General features: G+C 42.1%; 1 protein-coding gene across 22 annotated transcripts in view; it reads left to right on the forward strand.

Annotated features, from left to right (window-relative positions):
- The window catches only part of KALRN (kalirin RhoGEF kinase), a 647,130-nt gene that overhangs the window by 172,999 nt on the left and 456,936 nt on the right, over nt 1-17,195 (forward strand). For all 22 annotated transcript variants that reach the window (XM_079156104.1, XM_079156093.1, XM_079156099.1 and 19 more), the window contains exon 2: nt 12,294-12,368. In XM_079156104.1, coding sequence (XP_079012230.1) covers nt 12,294-12,368 — 75 coding nt within the window. The remainder of the gene's footprint in view (nt 1-12,293; nt 12,369-17,195) is intronic.

The following is a 17,195-nucleotide window of genomic DNA, read 5'->3' on the forward strand; positions in this document are numbered from 1 at the left end:
CATTCCCCACCCCCCAAGTGCTGGGGATTGAACCCAGGGCCTTGTGCTTGAGAGGCAAGCATTCTACCAACATCACTATATCCCCAGCACTAAGCACCAGTTCTTTTAAAAAGGGCATCATTAAAATGGACAGCCAAGAAATCACAATGGGAAATTCCTTAAATAAAAATTTATTGACTTTAAATAAAAGAAAAAAAGAATAAAGAAGATTTTGACAGAAAAACATTAAGGAAACATTGCAAAATCAGTCATAATCCCACTTTCCAGAAATACTGTATACATATATGTATTTGGTTTTACATAGACATACATGTACAGAGTGTGTGGGATAAGATTATGTATTCTATCCTAAAATCTTCTTTTCCCACTAATAATATACCCTAAAATTTTCCAAGATATTAGTTATTCTTTATTAGTGTTATATTTAATGGCTGCTTTGAGTGGATACATCATGGTTTATTTAACCCATCCCTTATGATTGAACATTTAGGTTGTTTCTAATTTTTCAGTAGTATAAAATTGTGATAAGTATCTTAACTCCCCAGCTTCACATTATTCTTAACATATATACTATGTCTGAGCACATATGTACAATTATCCACAGACAAAGCAACATCATGGCTCCTTGATCATGATAAAGGATCCTTTTTTTTCAAAAAGCTGAGAAAAACCAAAGACCAGGTATCCCAGATTCCTGAATCACCTGAATTTGTATTCTTCATTTCCTTATGCTTCTGTGCCTCGCTCTGGGTAAACTCTCTCACTTTTTTCCCTCTGTGAACCATCCATTGACAACAGCCTGACAGTTCAAGCCTGAGAAAGGAAAAGAACCAGGGCATGGAATCTCCTTAGGTCTGTTATCCTTTTGCTTTGCAGATTGCTGTGACCCTCCATTGGGACTCTGAGGTTTGTTTAGAAGCAGATGTTGCCTCATCTAGATGGTAGCCCTGGTATCCTGATGTGATTTCAGTAGGATTGCTTTATAGAAAACACCACCAGGACCTGTACATCTTTGTGTGAAACACACTCATAGAGGCAGGGGGACAGGATCTTGGAAAGAAGAAATAAGGACTGCTGCTTCCAGCAGCAGCACATAGAGACCAGTGTGTGGGGGGAATGTTGGTGGGAGATGCCCATGACCATAGTACTCTGCACACAGAAGGAGAAACAAGTGTCTAGTTGTCTAAATAGCTCAATGGGAGGCTTTTCTTTACCCCTGGAAACTTGGCTTATGGGAGTAGGAGTGGTTAGAATGTTCACCAAAGAGTCCAGATTGAGTAGCAGAGGGAAACAATAAAAGTCAAGAGTAACCACACAGATGGGTGTAAACAGTGTGGCTTACAGGTGTGTGGTGGGAAGGTGAGGGTGAAGTTTTTAGTGGCATTTTTCTGAGTTTACTTAAATTCACTCATTTATTTACTCGCTCACTCACATAATCAGTACTTATTATTAAGCATCTACCATGTGCCAGGCCTCATGTTGAAGATATTAAGATGAATAGGAGAAAGATAAGGAGCATTACATTTTCTTAGCATCAGTTACGTGTTTGGTACCTGAAAATAGATTTTTTTTACCTTGATCACCACCACAGTCAGTGAAAAAGGTATTCTTATCTCGGATAGGAGGCAGAGACCCAGAGAGGCTAAGAAAGATGTCTAGTGACATATGGATAATAAGTTCTGAAGCTGAGAGTAAGACTTGGTTCTTCCTGAATCCAAAGCCTGTGCTTGACTAAGAGCTGTGAACTGCCTCTCAGAACATGCTGTCTTGGGAAAGCTCACCATCTCCTGCAGAAGATGGCTTGTTGAGCAAATAGTCAAATAGCATCTATGCATGCCCTGCTGTGGCTGCTGACTAGGAACACACAAAGAATGTCTCCCATTCTTTTTATGGCACTAGGGATTGAACTCAGGGCCTTGCACATGCTAGGCAAGTTCTCTACCCCTGTGCTACATCCTCAGCTCAAATAACCCGTTTGTTGTCCTTTCATGACTCAGGCTCTGGGGAATTTTATTTTAAAGTTTGCAGACCACTTCTGTTGACTTTAACCCTGACCAACAGTCATAAATCCAGGAAGGGTCCTGGGTCAAGTTGTCATATTTCTGTTAGCAGGGTTATTTTTAATTTGGAAGTCTTTCCTGAAAAGTAGTACAACTTTTCTGGCCTTCAGTAACTCCACAATGAGGAAGAACCATCTCTAATAAAGCTTATTTGTAGGGTACAGGGTCCTGTACGTGGCCTCATTCACCTCCCACATGAACCTCAGCTTCCTTTTTTTTTTTTTTTTTTTTTTTTTTGGTGCTGGGGATTGAACCCAGGGCCTTATGCTTGTGAGGCAGGCACTCTACCAACTGAGCTATATCCCCAGCCCCCCCTCAACTTCCTTTTATCCAAGCTAAGGAAACAAAATCATTTCATTGTTCTTTCTCTGACATTGAGCCATAGTCTTGGGTCCCAGTTGAACCAGGATGGTCAGAATGTGGGCCATGAGGGAAGCAGGACTGGTAACAGGATCTCATAGTTAGAATCCCAGGCAAGTGGCAGGGCCTTGTTTCAACTTTGCCTTAGATTAATGGTCCTCAACAACTAAGGGAGCCATGGATCCCTTTGCAAATCTCATGAAAACTGAATTTATAAAGATTCTGTCTCAGAAACATGGACACATAATGACATATGGGCGATGATTTTCATCCAATCTCCTGAGGATCCTGGAAACCACCCCCCAACACACATGTTATGAAGGCAGGATTGTGAGGTGCTTTGTCCTCTAGTGATCAGAGAGGAGGGTCACCTAGGTGGACACCTCCTCGCTCTTCACTCTTTTCTGTAATTCTGGAGAAAGATTCATGAGATATTTAGGTCATGACTGGCGTCCTGTTTAGCACTTGGCATTGTTATGCTCCTTCCTAAGGAAATGGCAGGTATCAGATGTCAAACTTTTTCCTGATCATGGCCACTTGCCAGCTCTCCCGAGATTCTAGTTATTCCAGCTCCAAGGGGATGCTTTGGTGCTTATCTCTGGCAAACATTAACTCATCTATCTGTAACTCTGGGTAGAATCTAGGTCATGGAGGAAAACCCACTATTTCTTGGCTTCCATCCTATGTTCCTTGAGACCCTCCAGGTAGACCTCAGTACTCACCACTACACTGTCCAATCCAGGACCTTGCTGATGATCCCATAATCCTTTGCCTTTATTTCTGTTACTGCTATTCACTTTTTAGGCATTTTGTTGATCTGGAGTTTTATTATCTCTTTGGAATTATCTGAATGTTTCTTTCACATATGTACTTCTATATTATTTCTTACATAGCATCAAAATTACATGTAGGGTGTCAAACTGTCCCCCTAAACTAAAAGTCCCTTATAATCAGGAGTGCTACATTATTTTTGTACCCACAATGATTAGAACTTTTCTTGGCACATAGAGGCTTCCAACAAATATTTTTTGAACTCAATTGGACATGTTTAGATGCCCAAGGCAATTACTTAAGAAATATTGAAAAATTCCTCCAAACTTTAGGAATTTTTCCATGGCCAACCCATCCACCTCAGATATGGTTAAGCAGTTTATCCCCATGGGGTCTCATTTCCATGAGAATTGAGTGTTTGTGTGTGGGGAGTTTATGTGCACAAACCTTTCTTGGTTACTACAATTATTTGAAAATGATATCAAACCCAACTTTTTCATTCCATCCAGTAATCTCTCATTGTCTGTGTTCTTCCAGTGCTTCTTATCATTTGTTTATTTCCCCAATAAATCTTAATGTCTCTTTCTTCTCTGCCTTCTCATTTGGTTCACATCCCAGAGAGCCTGGACGACAGCCACTTTGAGTAGCACTTTACGCTAGTTCAGGACCAAGGACAGCAGCATGCATACCTTAGAAGGGTAAAAGGGTGATTTAGTTTGTTTAGTAATATCACCCTTGGGTATGTCCCTTCTCAGGTACCAGCTCTACTAACAGTTTTGCAATTGTGGCAGTTACTTTGACCCTGGTTGTTCATGTCTGGTTGGCCTGTGTCCAGCTTGTGCTTGGCATGTCCCTGTGGCATTGCTTCCACCTTTGCCCTTTGTAGTGAGACTGGGGCAAGGATGGTACAATCGGGGAGTCAAAAATAGTGGAGGTGGAAGCAGGGAGAAGCTCGGGGCTGGGGGTGAAGATTGCTCCATGGGATGCCTAAGAGGGTCGGCTGCCTTGAGCTGCACAGTCAGTCATTGTGGGTTTTACTGTCACACACTTGAATTTCAGGACTTGGGAGAGAGAAAGAGGGAGAAAGGAGATGTATTGGAGAAGTGCTGGGCTTTTTCATATTAAGATGCCTTTCAGAGTTGCCTTATATAATTACAGAACGCTAAGCCCGCTTTTTAAATCAGCATTTTCTTTTTTATATCCTGATTAAATAAAATATTGTTGATATTCATGCTGGGGAGGAGGGAGAGGAATTGAGAATGAGGCTTCCAAGGATCAAACTTCTACAGCCCACACTTCTGCCTCTGAGCTCCTCTGTAACTCTCTCTAAATTATATTAGTAAATATATTGCTAATGTTCAGCTGGTGACTCACATGCATCACTGACAGGCTAATGTTTGGTGTTACTTCGAGGGCCCATCCAGGAGCAGTGGTCAATGGAACAAGAAAGACAATAAATCTACCATCAACACCACTACCTGTGAAGTATGAGCACTTCAAATAATCTGGTCAGTTAGAAAATAGTCATCAAAAAAAAAAAAAAAATAGTGGTGGTGGGTGGGTGGAGATAAGCACTTCTGAAGTGGCCATTTTCTTGTATCTGCATTGCACTCAAGGATATCAACTTTTCTGGGGAGGGAGGAGAGGGAGAGAAGGTGAGTGAGTGAGCCTGTGTGTATTGCAGCTGAGGTCTCAACTCAAGCTAATATTAAATCTTGTGAAAAATAAACAGAAACGGTTTGCACATTAGCTGGGCTTAAAGAGGTGTTACCAACATGTTTAAAGTGCTAATTATTAGTGATCTGTAGTAGAACTAATTTAGCAATGGCAAGTATTACAAATTTCGGCTCTTCAAAAGTAGCCCATTAGCCAGGACTTTATACCTAATATTTACTTTAGAAAGTTAATATTGAAATTGGCTCCAATTAGAGTTCGTGTGGAATCATGAGAGAGGAAGAACGATGAAGATGGAGGTAGGAATAGGAACAGAGATGGCTCAGGAGGAGAAGAGGCGCAGCAATTATTAAGCACCTTTGGTGTGGAAGACACCATGGCACCATAGATATGAAAAACTCAGTCCCTGGGTCATTCCTTACGCGCCAGCTGTGTGTCAGGCAGTGGAGAGACTGGTCTAAGCTATCCAGTTCCTGCCTTCAAAGAGCTTAGAGTCTAGTGAGGGAGCCAGTCATGGCTGTGAACAATGACACAACAGCAAGAAACATGCTATGTGATACATAGAGAAGGCAAAACCATCCCAACCGGGATGATGGTGGAGCAGTTAGGGAGAGTCCCTGGGAGGCATTGACAGCTCACATTAGTGCAGGGCAGAAAATGTTCCTTGCAATGAGTGAAGTTCAAATGCATTTCATAGTCGAGAGAAGGTAGACATTGCTTCTCTCCAGTGTATGGGGAACTCAACCTGTTATCCCAAGTCTCCCAGCTACTGCCTCATGTTGTATGAGGCAGTTTGCTTAGAAAAGGTTACTACTTAGCAACTGCCAAAAAGAGAACCTTTGTTGTTTCTGTTTTTTCCCCATTTACATTAAAATCAGGTTAGCAGAGGTTCCTGAATGTCCTTCACCTAGAAGTCCCATAGCCAGGGAAGAGAACTTTGTCACACCATCTCTTCTGCCTGCCTGCTGTGCAGGGAGAGAAGATACCACTGAGCCTACCTGACATTTGTGGGTGGCAGTGATGAGGGACCAAGGAGTGGGCCTCGCTGCAGGTTCCCAGGTTGGGGAGAGGTGTGATGTGGGTCTCTGCTCTGTGCTGTGTTCTGTTGCTGACATAAAGCTGCCCGGTAGCTTTCACTGCCAGATTTATTCCTTCCTCTCAGCACACACTTCCTGCTTTGGCGGTAGTTGTTTTAAGGAAAGCTCCAAGGAACATATTTATAGTTGCCGCAAGAGTTTTCCAACAGGCAGTTTCCTCAATAGCTCATTAGCATCTGTAAAAAGGAGACAAGAACTTTCACCTCTTTTTTTGCAAGTGCATGAGCACATGCTCATTCACACAGCTCTTTATCTCTTGCTTTAGCCCCCTTTTCTTGTCCTTTTCTCCCATTCTTGTCATGTCTTTCTCCTCTTATGTCAACTTAGGAAAGAGGGGAATGAGAGATGGAGGATGCGGGGAATAAAGATCTTGCCTCTACCCAATAATAGGTTCCCTCCTGATCCCAGTTACAGACAGTCTTCTCCCAAGGGTTTTGCTCATCTGTTCTCTACACAGAAGGGACCATCCCCTTCAGTCTCTTCCCTTTATGATTCAGTCCCATATTGGGTCTTCCTGGGCTTCTGGACTGGCTGGCTCCCAGGAGATAACTCACAGACAAATATCCTTCCTGCCACTCTTGGGATTTAGGGAGAAAGTCAAAAGAGACAAAGTTCCAGGGCCCCTGCCCCTACATTCTACCACCAGCTTCAGGAGGAGCCATGTATCGTCTCAATCTCCCCTTCTCAAACATAGAGCAGAATGTGAGAGCTGGAGGTTGGGATCAGAGCCTGCTGGACCCAGACTGTTCTGAGCCATAGCCTTCCTCTGTGGCCAGCCAGACCCCACCCAGCTCTGGCTCTTGCTGCCGTACAGCCCCAGACCTCTGTCTCTCTGAAAGCACATGCAGTCACCTCTGCACAGACTCATTCCCACTTCCACACCTCCAGCCTCCTAGCCTCCTCATTCTGTTTTTTTGTTCACCTGGTAAACTCCATTTGTGGCACAGTTTCTTAGTCCCCTCCTATCTGCTTTGGCATGTGCTATTCCTCTTGGCCCTTTCCTTATTCAAAATTTCATTCAAAGATATCTCCTCTGGGGACCCTGCCTTGCCAGATCAACTCTACCTCACCACACTCACCATCTTCTTGGTACCCGTGTGTGCTCAGCTTCAGTTCAGTATTTTTGAGCTGCTTTTGTGTGACAGGCTCTGTGCTAGGTATGGGGGTAGAACAATGTATGAGTGCAACAGGGTCCTCTCCCCCAAGGCTTCAGGATCAGTTAATGGGGAGTGCAATGGAAACATGTAAGTGCCATTCAGAAGTTATAAGGTACAACAATGAACAGCCCAAGTTGTTGGGGAGGTCAGGGAGAGAGATTTAGGAGGTAGAATCAACAGAACCAAGTGATTGAATTGGTAAATGTGCTGAAGGAAGGGGGAGGCATCCTACATGCATCCCAGGTTTCTGTGTGGGCACTTTGGTGGATGACAGCACTAATTTTCAAGATATTGTGGATACAGAATGGCCAGGTGGGGACAAAGTGAGAAGGTCTTTATCAGTATCTTAACTCATCTTTTATTCAGTCTGGTAGCTTCCTTGTGTCAGGGGAAATGGGAACTGGAAACTCCTAGACGGCAGAAATTGGGTTCCCCACTCCAAGGGAGAGAATTTCTTGAGATGAACACTGTGTGCTCATTAGATATGGAACTCTCTGGGTGAGGCTCCCCTCCTTTCTCTGTTCCTTATCCAGTATTGCCCAGTATGCCAGGATGCACCTGTGGATGGAGGAGCAGATGGGATAAAGAGGCAAAAACTGACTCCTCTGTCCTCTAGGGCCATCTAGAGATGGATCTTGATCTTTTAAGTATGATCAGTGGTGATTTTATAGTACTGAGAGTAGTTAGAGCAGGCAGAGCTTGGAGGATATGAAGGAAGATTTGTTGTGAAATTAAAATATCTGCTGATGAGGGAGAGGCTTAAGGTGCCAGATCCTGAGCAACTTGGACAGACAATTTACGAACACTCTGGCTCACAAAAAAACCAAGATGTGGTCTATTCTCAGTCCCTAGAGGGGGAAAGTATCTATCTCCTAGATAGCCTTTCTATTCATGCTGAATGTCAAGGATGCATTATAGAGCAAATATTGAATGTCTGGAATCCCTGGACAGGGATGAGGGGTCTTCTGTAACAGGGCAGAAGGGTGCTGAGCAGCATTTGATCTAATTTTAAAGGCCTTGTTTAGACTAGGGTGAAGGAGGTTTCTCCCTCCACTTCTAAGATTATCCTCTGGAATAGAAAAGCATACTTTAGTACTCCAGTACTTCCCCAAATGTAATGTGCACTTTGAGTCACCTGGGGTCCTTGTTAAAATGCAGGTTCTGACCCTGTAAGTCTAGATTGGGACCTGAGATTCTGCATTTTTTAGCAAGGTTCCACGTGGTAGGTGGTGCTTATTACTGTGATTAGCAAACCTTTAGGAACTTGCCTTTAGGAAGACTTTCCTTTCAAAGTGGCACTGAGTCACTGTTGTGCAGTCAGAGTTCTAAGAGCTCATTTGACCAACTTCTATTAGGGTCCAATTTTGACATCTTCCTGCTCTCAGGGTCTCATCAATTCTTCTTGAGCAATTATGTGCTAGGCCTTATCTTAGACTTTAGTGATACATAGATAAAGTAAGAAATGTATCCTGCTACCCAGGGGACTTCCAAGCAGCAATGGATAGGTAGGCAAACAGGACAATGAACTGTTATGAGAGGCAGAACATCACCTGTATGGAATGCAAGGGGGCTCCAGGGATGGAGTGGAGAAAAGAGGCAGAAACCTGAGTATTAGGAAATTTGTTGTCTTATTGATGAAACAGGGCTCAGGCCCATTTGAAACAAGATTAGAAAACTTACAGAGTCATTTCTAAATAAGTACAATTAAGGGAGTGTGACTGAGAACCAAAAGGAAATAAAGAGCAACCCATGGCTACCCTGGCATCTTACACCTCCAAATCCTTACTCAGTAGTTTTTCTTTTCTTGCTGAAGTTAGAATGGCTCTCTGAGGGAGGCTAGCATGGAGAGCAAGGCACCCTCCCATCCTGGGGGATTCACTGGGTTTTCCAGACCCACAAAACCACAGACAGAGCCCTTGCCACAAGGACCAGTTCTGTCATTCCTGCTTGGAACCATACATGGAGGCTGGGAGCCAGAGTGAGGATGATTGGCACTTTCTAACATGGGAAATAGTGACAAGGAAAATGTGAGAAAGAATAGGCTCAACAACTTGAGCCTAACACATTTGGGGCAAGAGGATCTGAATTGGGGTTTGGAGAAGACTCATGCTGAAGGATCCTGGGGAGATGGTGGTGGTAATTTTTACTTCCCTAATAGATGCAGAGCATTTCAACTTTGCTAATTAACAGAACAGCAGGCTTGTAATTCTGACAGCAGCAGGACATGAATGGGGTGGGATTGGCACTGAATGCCAGCGGAGCATGCCTTTATCCCTAAGAGAAAGCACAATGCCCATGATGGTTGGGTTCAGGAGGGTACCTGCTTGATTGTTTTGTTTTCCCTTATGGAAACTGCAAGGAGTTAAGGGCTTCTCAGGCCTGCTTCAGAAGTAGCAAGGGGCCAACTGTTTCAACAGGCTTTTCTTTTAAAGGAGTAAGCTATTGTACCATGGATCTAGTGCTTTTGACTTAACAGTGCTATCAAATACACTTCATTTCAGAAATCTCATTTGCAGTGACTGCCTCACAAGAGTTCTATCACTCATCTCCCACTCTGGCCACTTGGACTACCTAAAAAATGGGTTGACCTTTCCTGAGCATCCCAATCCCAAAACGATTCCAGAAAAAGAATGAATGGAAAGCAAAGGAACAGTTGTTTTATTTTCCCAAGGTACACTGAGTCTCATTGGGGAATTTGATCCCAATATTTTCTTTGAAAGCAGATTATTTGGATAATCTGTCAATCTGAAAGGCCAATAAATACAAAGAAAAGATTTATAAAGTCTCAGGTGTTAGGGCTGAATGGTACCCTGGAGATCATTGACTCAGATAACCAGTGCTTAGTGTGATTGTTGATGCCACTGACCTTGAGTAAGGGTTAACTTTCATTCAGTCATTTATTCTTTCATCAAATATTTATTGAACATTTACTATGAATCTACCGAGACATGTACCTGATGGTAAAAACATTGCTATTTCAGTGGTCCTGTTTGAGTTAGCGTTCAATGAACTTACCCTTTTTTATACAATCTTACAGCTGGTTCTATAAGGACCCTGGGGAATTGATACATAGGACCTTCAGCCAGTGCAAATAGGTTTAATATGCAAGGTCACCAATTTCTGAGCTGCTGGGCTAATTAGTTTAGCTCATCTTGGCTTTATATAATACATGTATTATTGAAAAAGTTATTTGTAATTCAATTTTTGGCAAATGAAAACTAATTTAAACTACTAAGGGAACTTTTATTTAAAGAGAGCCTGGAACAAATCCTTTCATAATGTAAAAAAATCTTGTTGTTGGAAATGACTGTTACCTAGTTGTGGTTTTTCTGAATCTAGATACTTTAGGTTTTCTTATGGTAGGCACACAACCAGGCAGATAGCCCACCAGTGGTCTGAACTGTGTGGGGAGGACTCTGTCCTGGGAAATGGAATCCCTGGGAATGTTAGAACAGTTCAACCCAAAACTCTGACATTTAGCGGGACCCATGATCATGGCAGTCCTTAGGTCCTGGAGCAAGAAAGGAGAGGTGGGGCCTGGGGATTGAGGTTTGAGGGATGAAATTGGGAGTTCCCTTTCTCTCTCATCATGTGGGAGTTGAGAGGAGATAGGATGGGAATTCTTTCACTTCCGTTATAACAAATTCAAAACTTTTCCTTAAGGTCTGGGGCTACTTAGAGTTAGGACCAACCCTCTTGTATACACAGTAGAGGCAGAGTAGTGGCAAAAACAGGACAGGAGTTTAGGAGAGAAGAGTGGTTGAGTTGGTCTCTTCTCTATAGATAGTCAGATTTGGACCCTAAGGGAGACACCAAGCAGACAAAGGTATTAGAGGTGGGTGTGTGGCCTCTATGTCTATTTCACAGAGCTGACATAGAACTTGTCTCCTGGGGTCCACCTGTTTTGTGTTCCGACTGGTGATACACAACAGACTGCAGCTGCAGCTTGGGTGGTTCTCTCTGAGAGTCTTGTGGGGTACTTGGGTTCTGATAAGGGTCCAGTGGGCCAGTCTGGGTTTTGTATGTGTATGGAAGCTGGGTCCTTCTTTCCCACACATCTCACACTGGGCTGGGTTGTTCTTTGCCTCCTGAGGCCACCGTTCTCCAGCACATCATTATTTTCCATTTTTTTGTAAATCTTAGGTCTTTACCTCCAGCTCCCTAACAGAAGCTCAGTTAGACCCCAGAAAGGACTTTACAACCAGGAAGTAAGACCTAGAGAATAAACTAAAGGGTGCACATTTCCTTACCAGAAGGTTTGTATCTCCCTACCTCCTGATCCCTTTAAGTGGGTGGAGGAACAGGGGTCCATCAACTTTGCTTCCAGCTGTAGGATTTTTGTGATTTACTTTTCTCATTTGTAAAATGAAACTAATAGTCATTGTGCCACTTAGCGTAAAGGCAGGAACAAATTATTCAGGGCATTGCAATCCATCTTGATATCAATGAACTAATTCAGCAGATATTTACTAAGCATTTACTGAGTACCAGACATGTGCTAGGCTCTAAAGGCACACAAATACCTTTATTGGTTGTTTTTTTGATTTTGTTTTCTGTGCTGGGGATTTAACCTGGGGTGCTCTACATTCCCAGCCCTTTTTATTTTATTTTGAGATGGGGTCTTACTATCTTGCTTGGGCCCTCACTAAGTTGCTAAGGCTGTACTATTTAGTCCTTTTTAAAAAAAACTTTATTTAGTTTTGTTTGTAATACTGAGGATCGAACCCAGTACCTCATGCATACTAGGCAAGTACTTCACCACTGAGCCACAATCCCAGCCCCGGCCTTGAACTTTTTGATCTTCCTGCCTCAACCTCCCAAGTGGCTGGGATGACAAGCATGCACCACCACACCCAGCTAAAAATGCTTTTCCATCTTTAAGTTTTGCAATAGCAACCAGGTTTCCAGGGCTGTTCCCAAGGCATGGGGCTTTTTAAGTGTGGTGGAAGGTGACTTGGACTGTCCTCCCCTTGAGAAGGGACAGGAGGGTTGTGTCCCTTGTCACCCTGAGACCTGGCATCACGGAAGTGTCCTCTCTGTTGTGGACCCTTGCCTGCATCCCCCTGGGCTGCAGGGCTTTCTATAGATAATGGAATGGGAGGCTGAGGGTGGGATCCAGGGATTCAACCAGCTGAACTTTTCACCCTGCTCCTTCTGTTTTTGTTGTCCTATAGGGTCTTTTCGGAATGATGGTTTGAAAGCTTCTGATGTCCTTCCCATCCTAAAGGAAAAAGTGGCCTTCGTGTCTGGTGAGTATTTATCAACTTTCATTCTTAATGGATGTAGAGAAGTTCTGCATGCATACATGTGCTCAGACTCTCACTTCTCTGTGCAGTAGTGAGAGACAGGTTGCAGCCTGCCTGGAGCAGTGGCTTCTTCTTTTCTAGAGAGATAGACAATGCAGGTTCTAGGAGGCACTCACAACCACAGGCAGACCCACACACCCTGACACCCTTTCCTGTCTTACCCTCCCTGTCCTGGTGGGAGCTGCTAAGGCTCTGTGAGAGAGGCTGCAGATGGCAGAGACTTTGCTCATGTTCATTTCAGAGTGGAATGTGTTGAGGAGATTAAAACAAAATATAGTGGCACACACCTGGAATCCTGGCTGGTTAGGAGACTGAGGTAGAAGGATCTCAAGTTTAGGCCAGCCTCAGCAACTTGGTGAGGTCCTAAGTGATTTAGTAAGACCCTGTCTCAAAGTGAAAATAAAATAAAAAGGGCTGGGGGTATGGCTCAGTGGTAGAACACCTCTGGGTTCAATCCCTAGTACTAATAAATAAATAAATTTTAAAAAAGAGAAAAAAAAAGAGAAAACATGAAAAGAAATATCCTTCTTGGCAAAGGGAACTCTTGAGTGTTTGTATTTAGGCGTTTTGTTCTTATTTCCACTGAGTAGTGACTTCCAAATATTTATTCCTGACTTCTCTTCCCCACCCATCTTGTGCACCTGGACCTCTTAACATATAATTCAGGGGGTCAGCAATCTTCAGCCTGTGTGCCAACCACAGATTTTTGTAAATAAAGTTTTATTGGAACCGGTCATACAGAATTTGTTTAGGAAGTGTGTTTGTTTTCCACTGGTGTTGTAATAAATTGCCAAACACTTGGCACAGCCACTTTAGGTCCCCTGGATCAGAACCCTCTGGCAGGGTCTGAGGCCTAGGCTGGACTGATGGCAGCGTGAGTAGACAGAGATCTCATTTTGTGAGAAACACACTCAAGTGGGCTGATCCTTTATTGCTGGGTTATTTAAAAAAAAATTATTTTGTTCTAATTAGTTATACATGACAGTAAAATACATTTATGCAATTTGATATATCATACATAAATGGGATATAATTTCTCATTTTTCTGATTGTACAAGTTGTAGAGTCACATTGGTCATGCAGTCATATATGTACATAAAATAATAATGTCTGTTTCATTCTACTATCCTTCCTATCACCATATCCCTGCCCCTCCCTTCACTCTCCTTTACCTACCTTTACCTAAAGTAACTCTATTCTTCCCTGGTACCCCCCCCCCACTCCCTGCATTGTGAATTAGTATCTGCATATCAGAGAAAACATTTGGCTTTTGGTTTTTTGGGATTGGTTTATTTTGCTTAGCATGATATTCTCCAGCTCCATCCATTTACCAGCAAATGCCATAATTTCATTCTTCTTTAAAGCTGAGTAATATTCCATTGAATATATATATACACACACACACACACACACACACACACACACACACACACACACACACACACCCCCCACATATTTTTATCCATTCATCTATTGAAGGGTACCTAGATTGGTCCCATAGTTTAGCTATTTTGAATTGATCCACTATAAACATTGACATGGCCATGTAGTAAGCTGATTTTAAGTCTTTTGGGTATAAACTGAGGAGTGGGATAGCTGAGTCAAATGGTGGTTCCATTCCAAGTGTTCTGAGGAGTCTCCATACCACTTTCCATAATGGTGGTACCACTTCGCAGTTCCACTAGCAAAATATCCTCACATCCTTGCCAACATTTATTGTTACTTGTATTCTTGATAATTGCCATTCTGACTGGAGTGAGATGGAATCTCAGTGTAGCTTTGGTTTGCATTTCTCTAATTGCTAGAGATGTTGAACATTTTTTCATATTTTTTTAACATTTGTATTTCTTCTGTGAAATGCCTGTTCAGTTCCTTTGTCCATTTGTTGATTAGGTTTTTTTTTTTTTTTTTTTTTTTTTGGTGTTAAGTTTTTTGAGTTCTTTATATATCTTGGAGATTAATGCTTTATCTGAGGTGTGTGTGGTAAAGATTTTCTCCCAATCTGTAGGCTCTCTCCACATTATTGATTATTTCTTTTGCTGAGAAGAAGCTTTTTAGTTTGAATCCATCCCATTTATTGATTCTTAATTTTACTTCTTGTGCTTTAGGAGTCTTATTAAGGAAGTCAGGTCCTAAGCTGACACGATGAAGATTTGGGCTTACTGTTTCTTCTATTAGGTGCAGGGTCTGTGTTCTAGTGCCTAAGTCTTTGATCCACTTTTTGAGTTGAATTTTGTGCCAGGTGAGAGATAGAGGTTTAATTTCATTTTGTTACATATGGATTTCTAGTTTTCCCAGCACCATTTGTTGAAGAGGCTGTCTTTGCTCCAATGTATGTTTTTGACACCTTTGTCTAGTATGAGATAACTGTATTTATGTGGGTTTGTCTGTGTCTTCTATTTTGTACCACTGGTCTACATGTCTAGTTTGGTGTCAATATCATGCCATTTTTGCTATGATTGTTCTGTAGTATAGTTTAATTTCTGGTATTGTGATGCCTCGTGCTTCACCTTTCTTTCTAAGGATTGCTTTGGCTATTCTGGATCTCTTATTTTTCCAGATGAATTTCATGATCATTTTTTCTAGTTCTTTGAAGAATGTTGTTGAGATTTTAATAGGAATTGCATTAAATTTGTATAATGCTTTTGGTAGTATGGCCATTTTAACAATATTAATTCTGCCTATCCAGGAGCATGGGAGGTCCTTCTATCTTCTAAGGTCTTCTTCAATTTCTTTCTTTAGTGTTCTGTAGAGATCTTTCACTTCTTTTGTTACATTGATTCTCAAGTTTTTTTTTTTTTTTTTTTTTTGGAGGCTATTGTGAATGAGGTAGTTTTCTTAATTTCTCTTTCAGTGGATTCATCACTGATGTATAGGAACATGTTTGATTTATCGGTGTTGATTTTATATCCTGCTACTTTGCTGAATTCATTTATGAGTTCTAGAAGTTTTCTAGTGGAATTTCTTGGATCTTCTAAATATAGAATCATGTCATCCACAAATAGTGACAGTTTGATTTCTTTTTTACCTATTCATATCCTTTTAATTTCTTTCACCTAATTGCTCTGGCTAGAGTTTCAAGGATGATGTTGAATAAAAGTGGTGAAAGAGGGCATCCTTGTCTTGTTCCAGTTTTTAGAGGGAATGCTTTCAATTCTTCTGCATTTAGAATGAGTTTAGCATATATAGCTTTTATAATGTAGAGGTATGTCCCTACTCTCCCTAGTTTTTCTAGTGTTTTGAACATGAAAGAATGCTGTATTTTGTCAAATGCTTTTTTTGCATCTATTGAGATGACCATATGATTCTTGTTTTTAAGTCTGTTGATACGATGAATTATGTTTATTGATTTCCATATGTTGAACCAACCCTGCATCATTGGGATGAACCCCCACTTGATGGTGGTACACTGTCTTTTTAATATGTTTTTGTATGTGATTTACCAGAATTTTATTGAGAATTTTTGCAACTATCTTCATCAGGGGTATTGGTCTGAAGTTTTCTTTCCTTGATGTCTTTGTTCAGTTTTGGTATCAAGGTGATATAAACCTCATAGAATGAGTTTGGAAGGGCTCCTTCCTTTTCTATTTCATGTAATAATTTGAGAAATACTAGTGTTAATTCTTCTTTGAAAGTCTTGTAGAACTCAGCTGAGAATCTGTCTGGTCCTGGGCTTTTTGTGATTAGTAGGCGTTTTCTATTTCATTACTTGAAATTGATCTGTTTAAATCATGTATGACCTCCTGATTCAGTTTGGGTAAATTATATATCTCTAGAAATTTCTCAATGTCTTTAATATTTTCTATCTGGGTTATTTTTGTTGTTTATATGAGTGACCTGGGAGTCACATTGCGTTCCCTCTTGTGCAGAGGCACTTCAAAGGCACTATGGGCCTGGCTGATAGGCACAGCCAAAATGGAAAGAGGAGGGGGCAGGGGAAGTGAGAAAGGGGGCAACGAACACCAGTTGTCTCCTGTCTCATCAGGAAGGCAAGAGACCAGTGAGTCAGAGTGTAGGTGTGGGAGGAGAACCAGGCACGCACAGGTACATAGCATCCTTTGTAGGATGCTAAGTGCATTTTGTATTCCCAGTGGTAGTATTATGGCATTTTTTATGTCATTTTGCTGGTAGGATGATACTGACCAGGAAGCTGCCTTTTCCTTTAGTGTTAAGTGCTTGCATATCTTCTTGCATGGGCCAAATAACCCCTCAGGAGGAGCATGATTTCAGTGTGGGTGAGGGACAGGTGAGACAACCCCACAGAGAACTTGGATTCAAAGTGCTTCTGAGCATGTAGGAAGACTGCATGGAAGTCCTAGAGGCCACTGGGCAGTGCCAAGCCCCTAGCTTCTGCTGCTTCCTGTTGTGGGCTCATGAAACATGGCCCGCAACTCACCTTCTTCTGTTTTATGGTCCTTTGTTAACCAGATATCCTTTCTGTCTGCTAGGTACCCTCCAATCCTCCCATTTCTCTCATGGGAGGTCTTCCTTCTCTGACAGTGCCTTACTCACACCTTCTCCTGGTTTGAACTTCTCCTTCCCAAGTCAGATCCTCCTACAGGAGGCCTTCCTAGATTTAATTCATAGCCTCTGACACCATCCTGTTTTTTTTTTTTTTTTTTTGGGTGCTGGGGATTGAACCCAGGGCCTTATGCTTGCAAGGCAAGCACTCTACCAACCGAGCTATATCCCCAGCCCCCGACACCATCCTGTTCTGCATCAGTTTGGGGCATATGAAGGCAGACATGGTACACTCTGATAGGGTAACCC

This window comes from Sciurus vulgaris (assembly GCF_902686455.1).
Source record: "Sciurus vulgaris genome assembly, chromosome: 10".
In the NCBI taxonomy this organism is placed as follows: domain Eukaryota; kingdom Metazoa; phylum Chordata; class Mammalia; order Rodentia; family Sciuridae; genus Sciurus; species Sciurus vulgaris.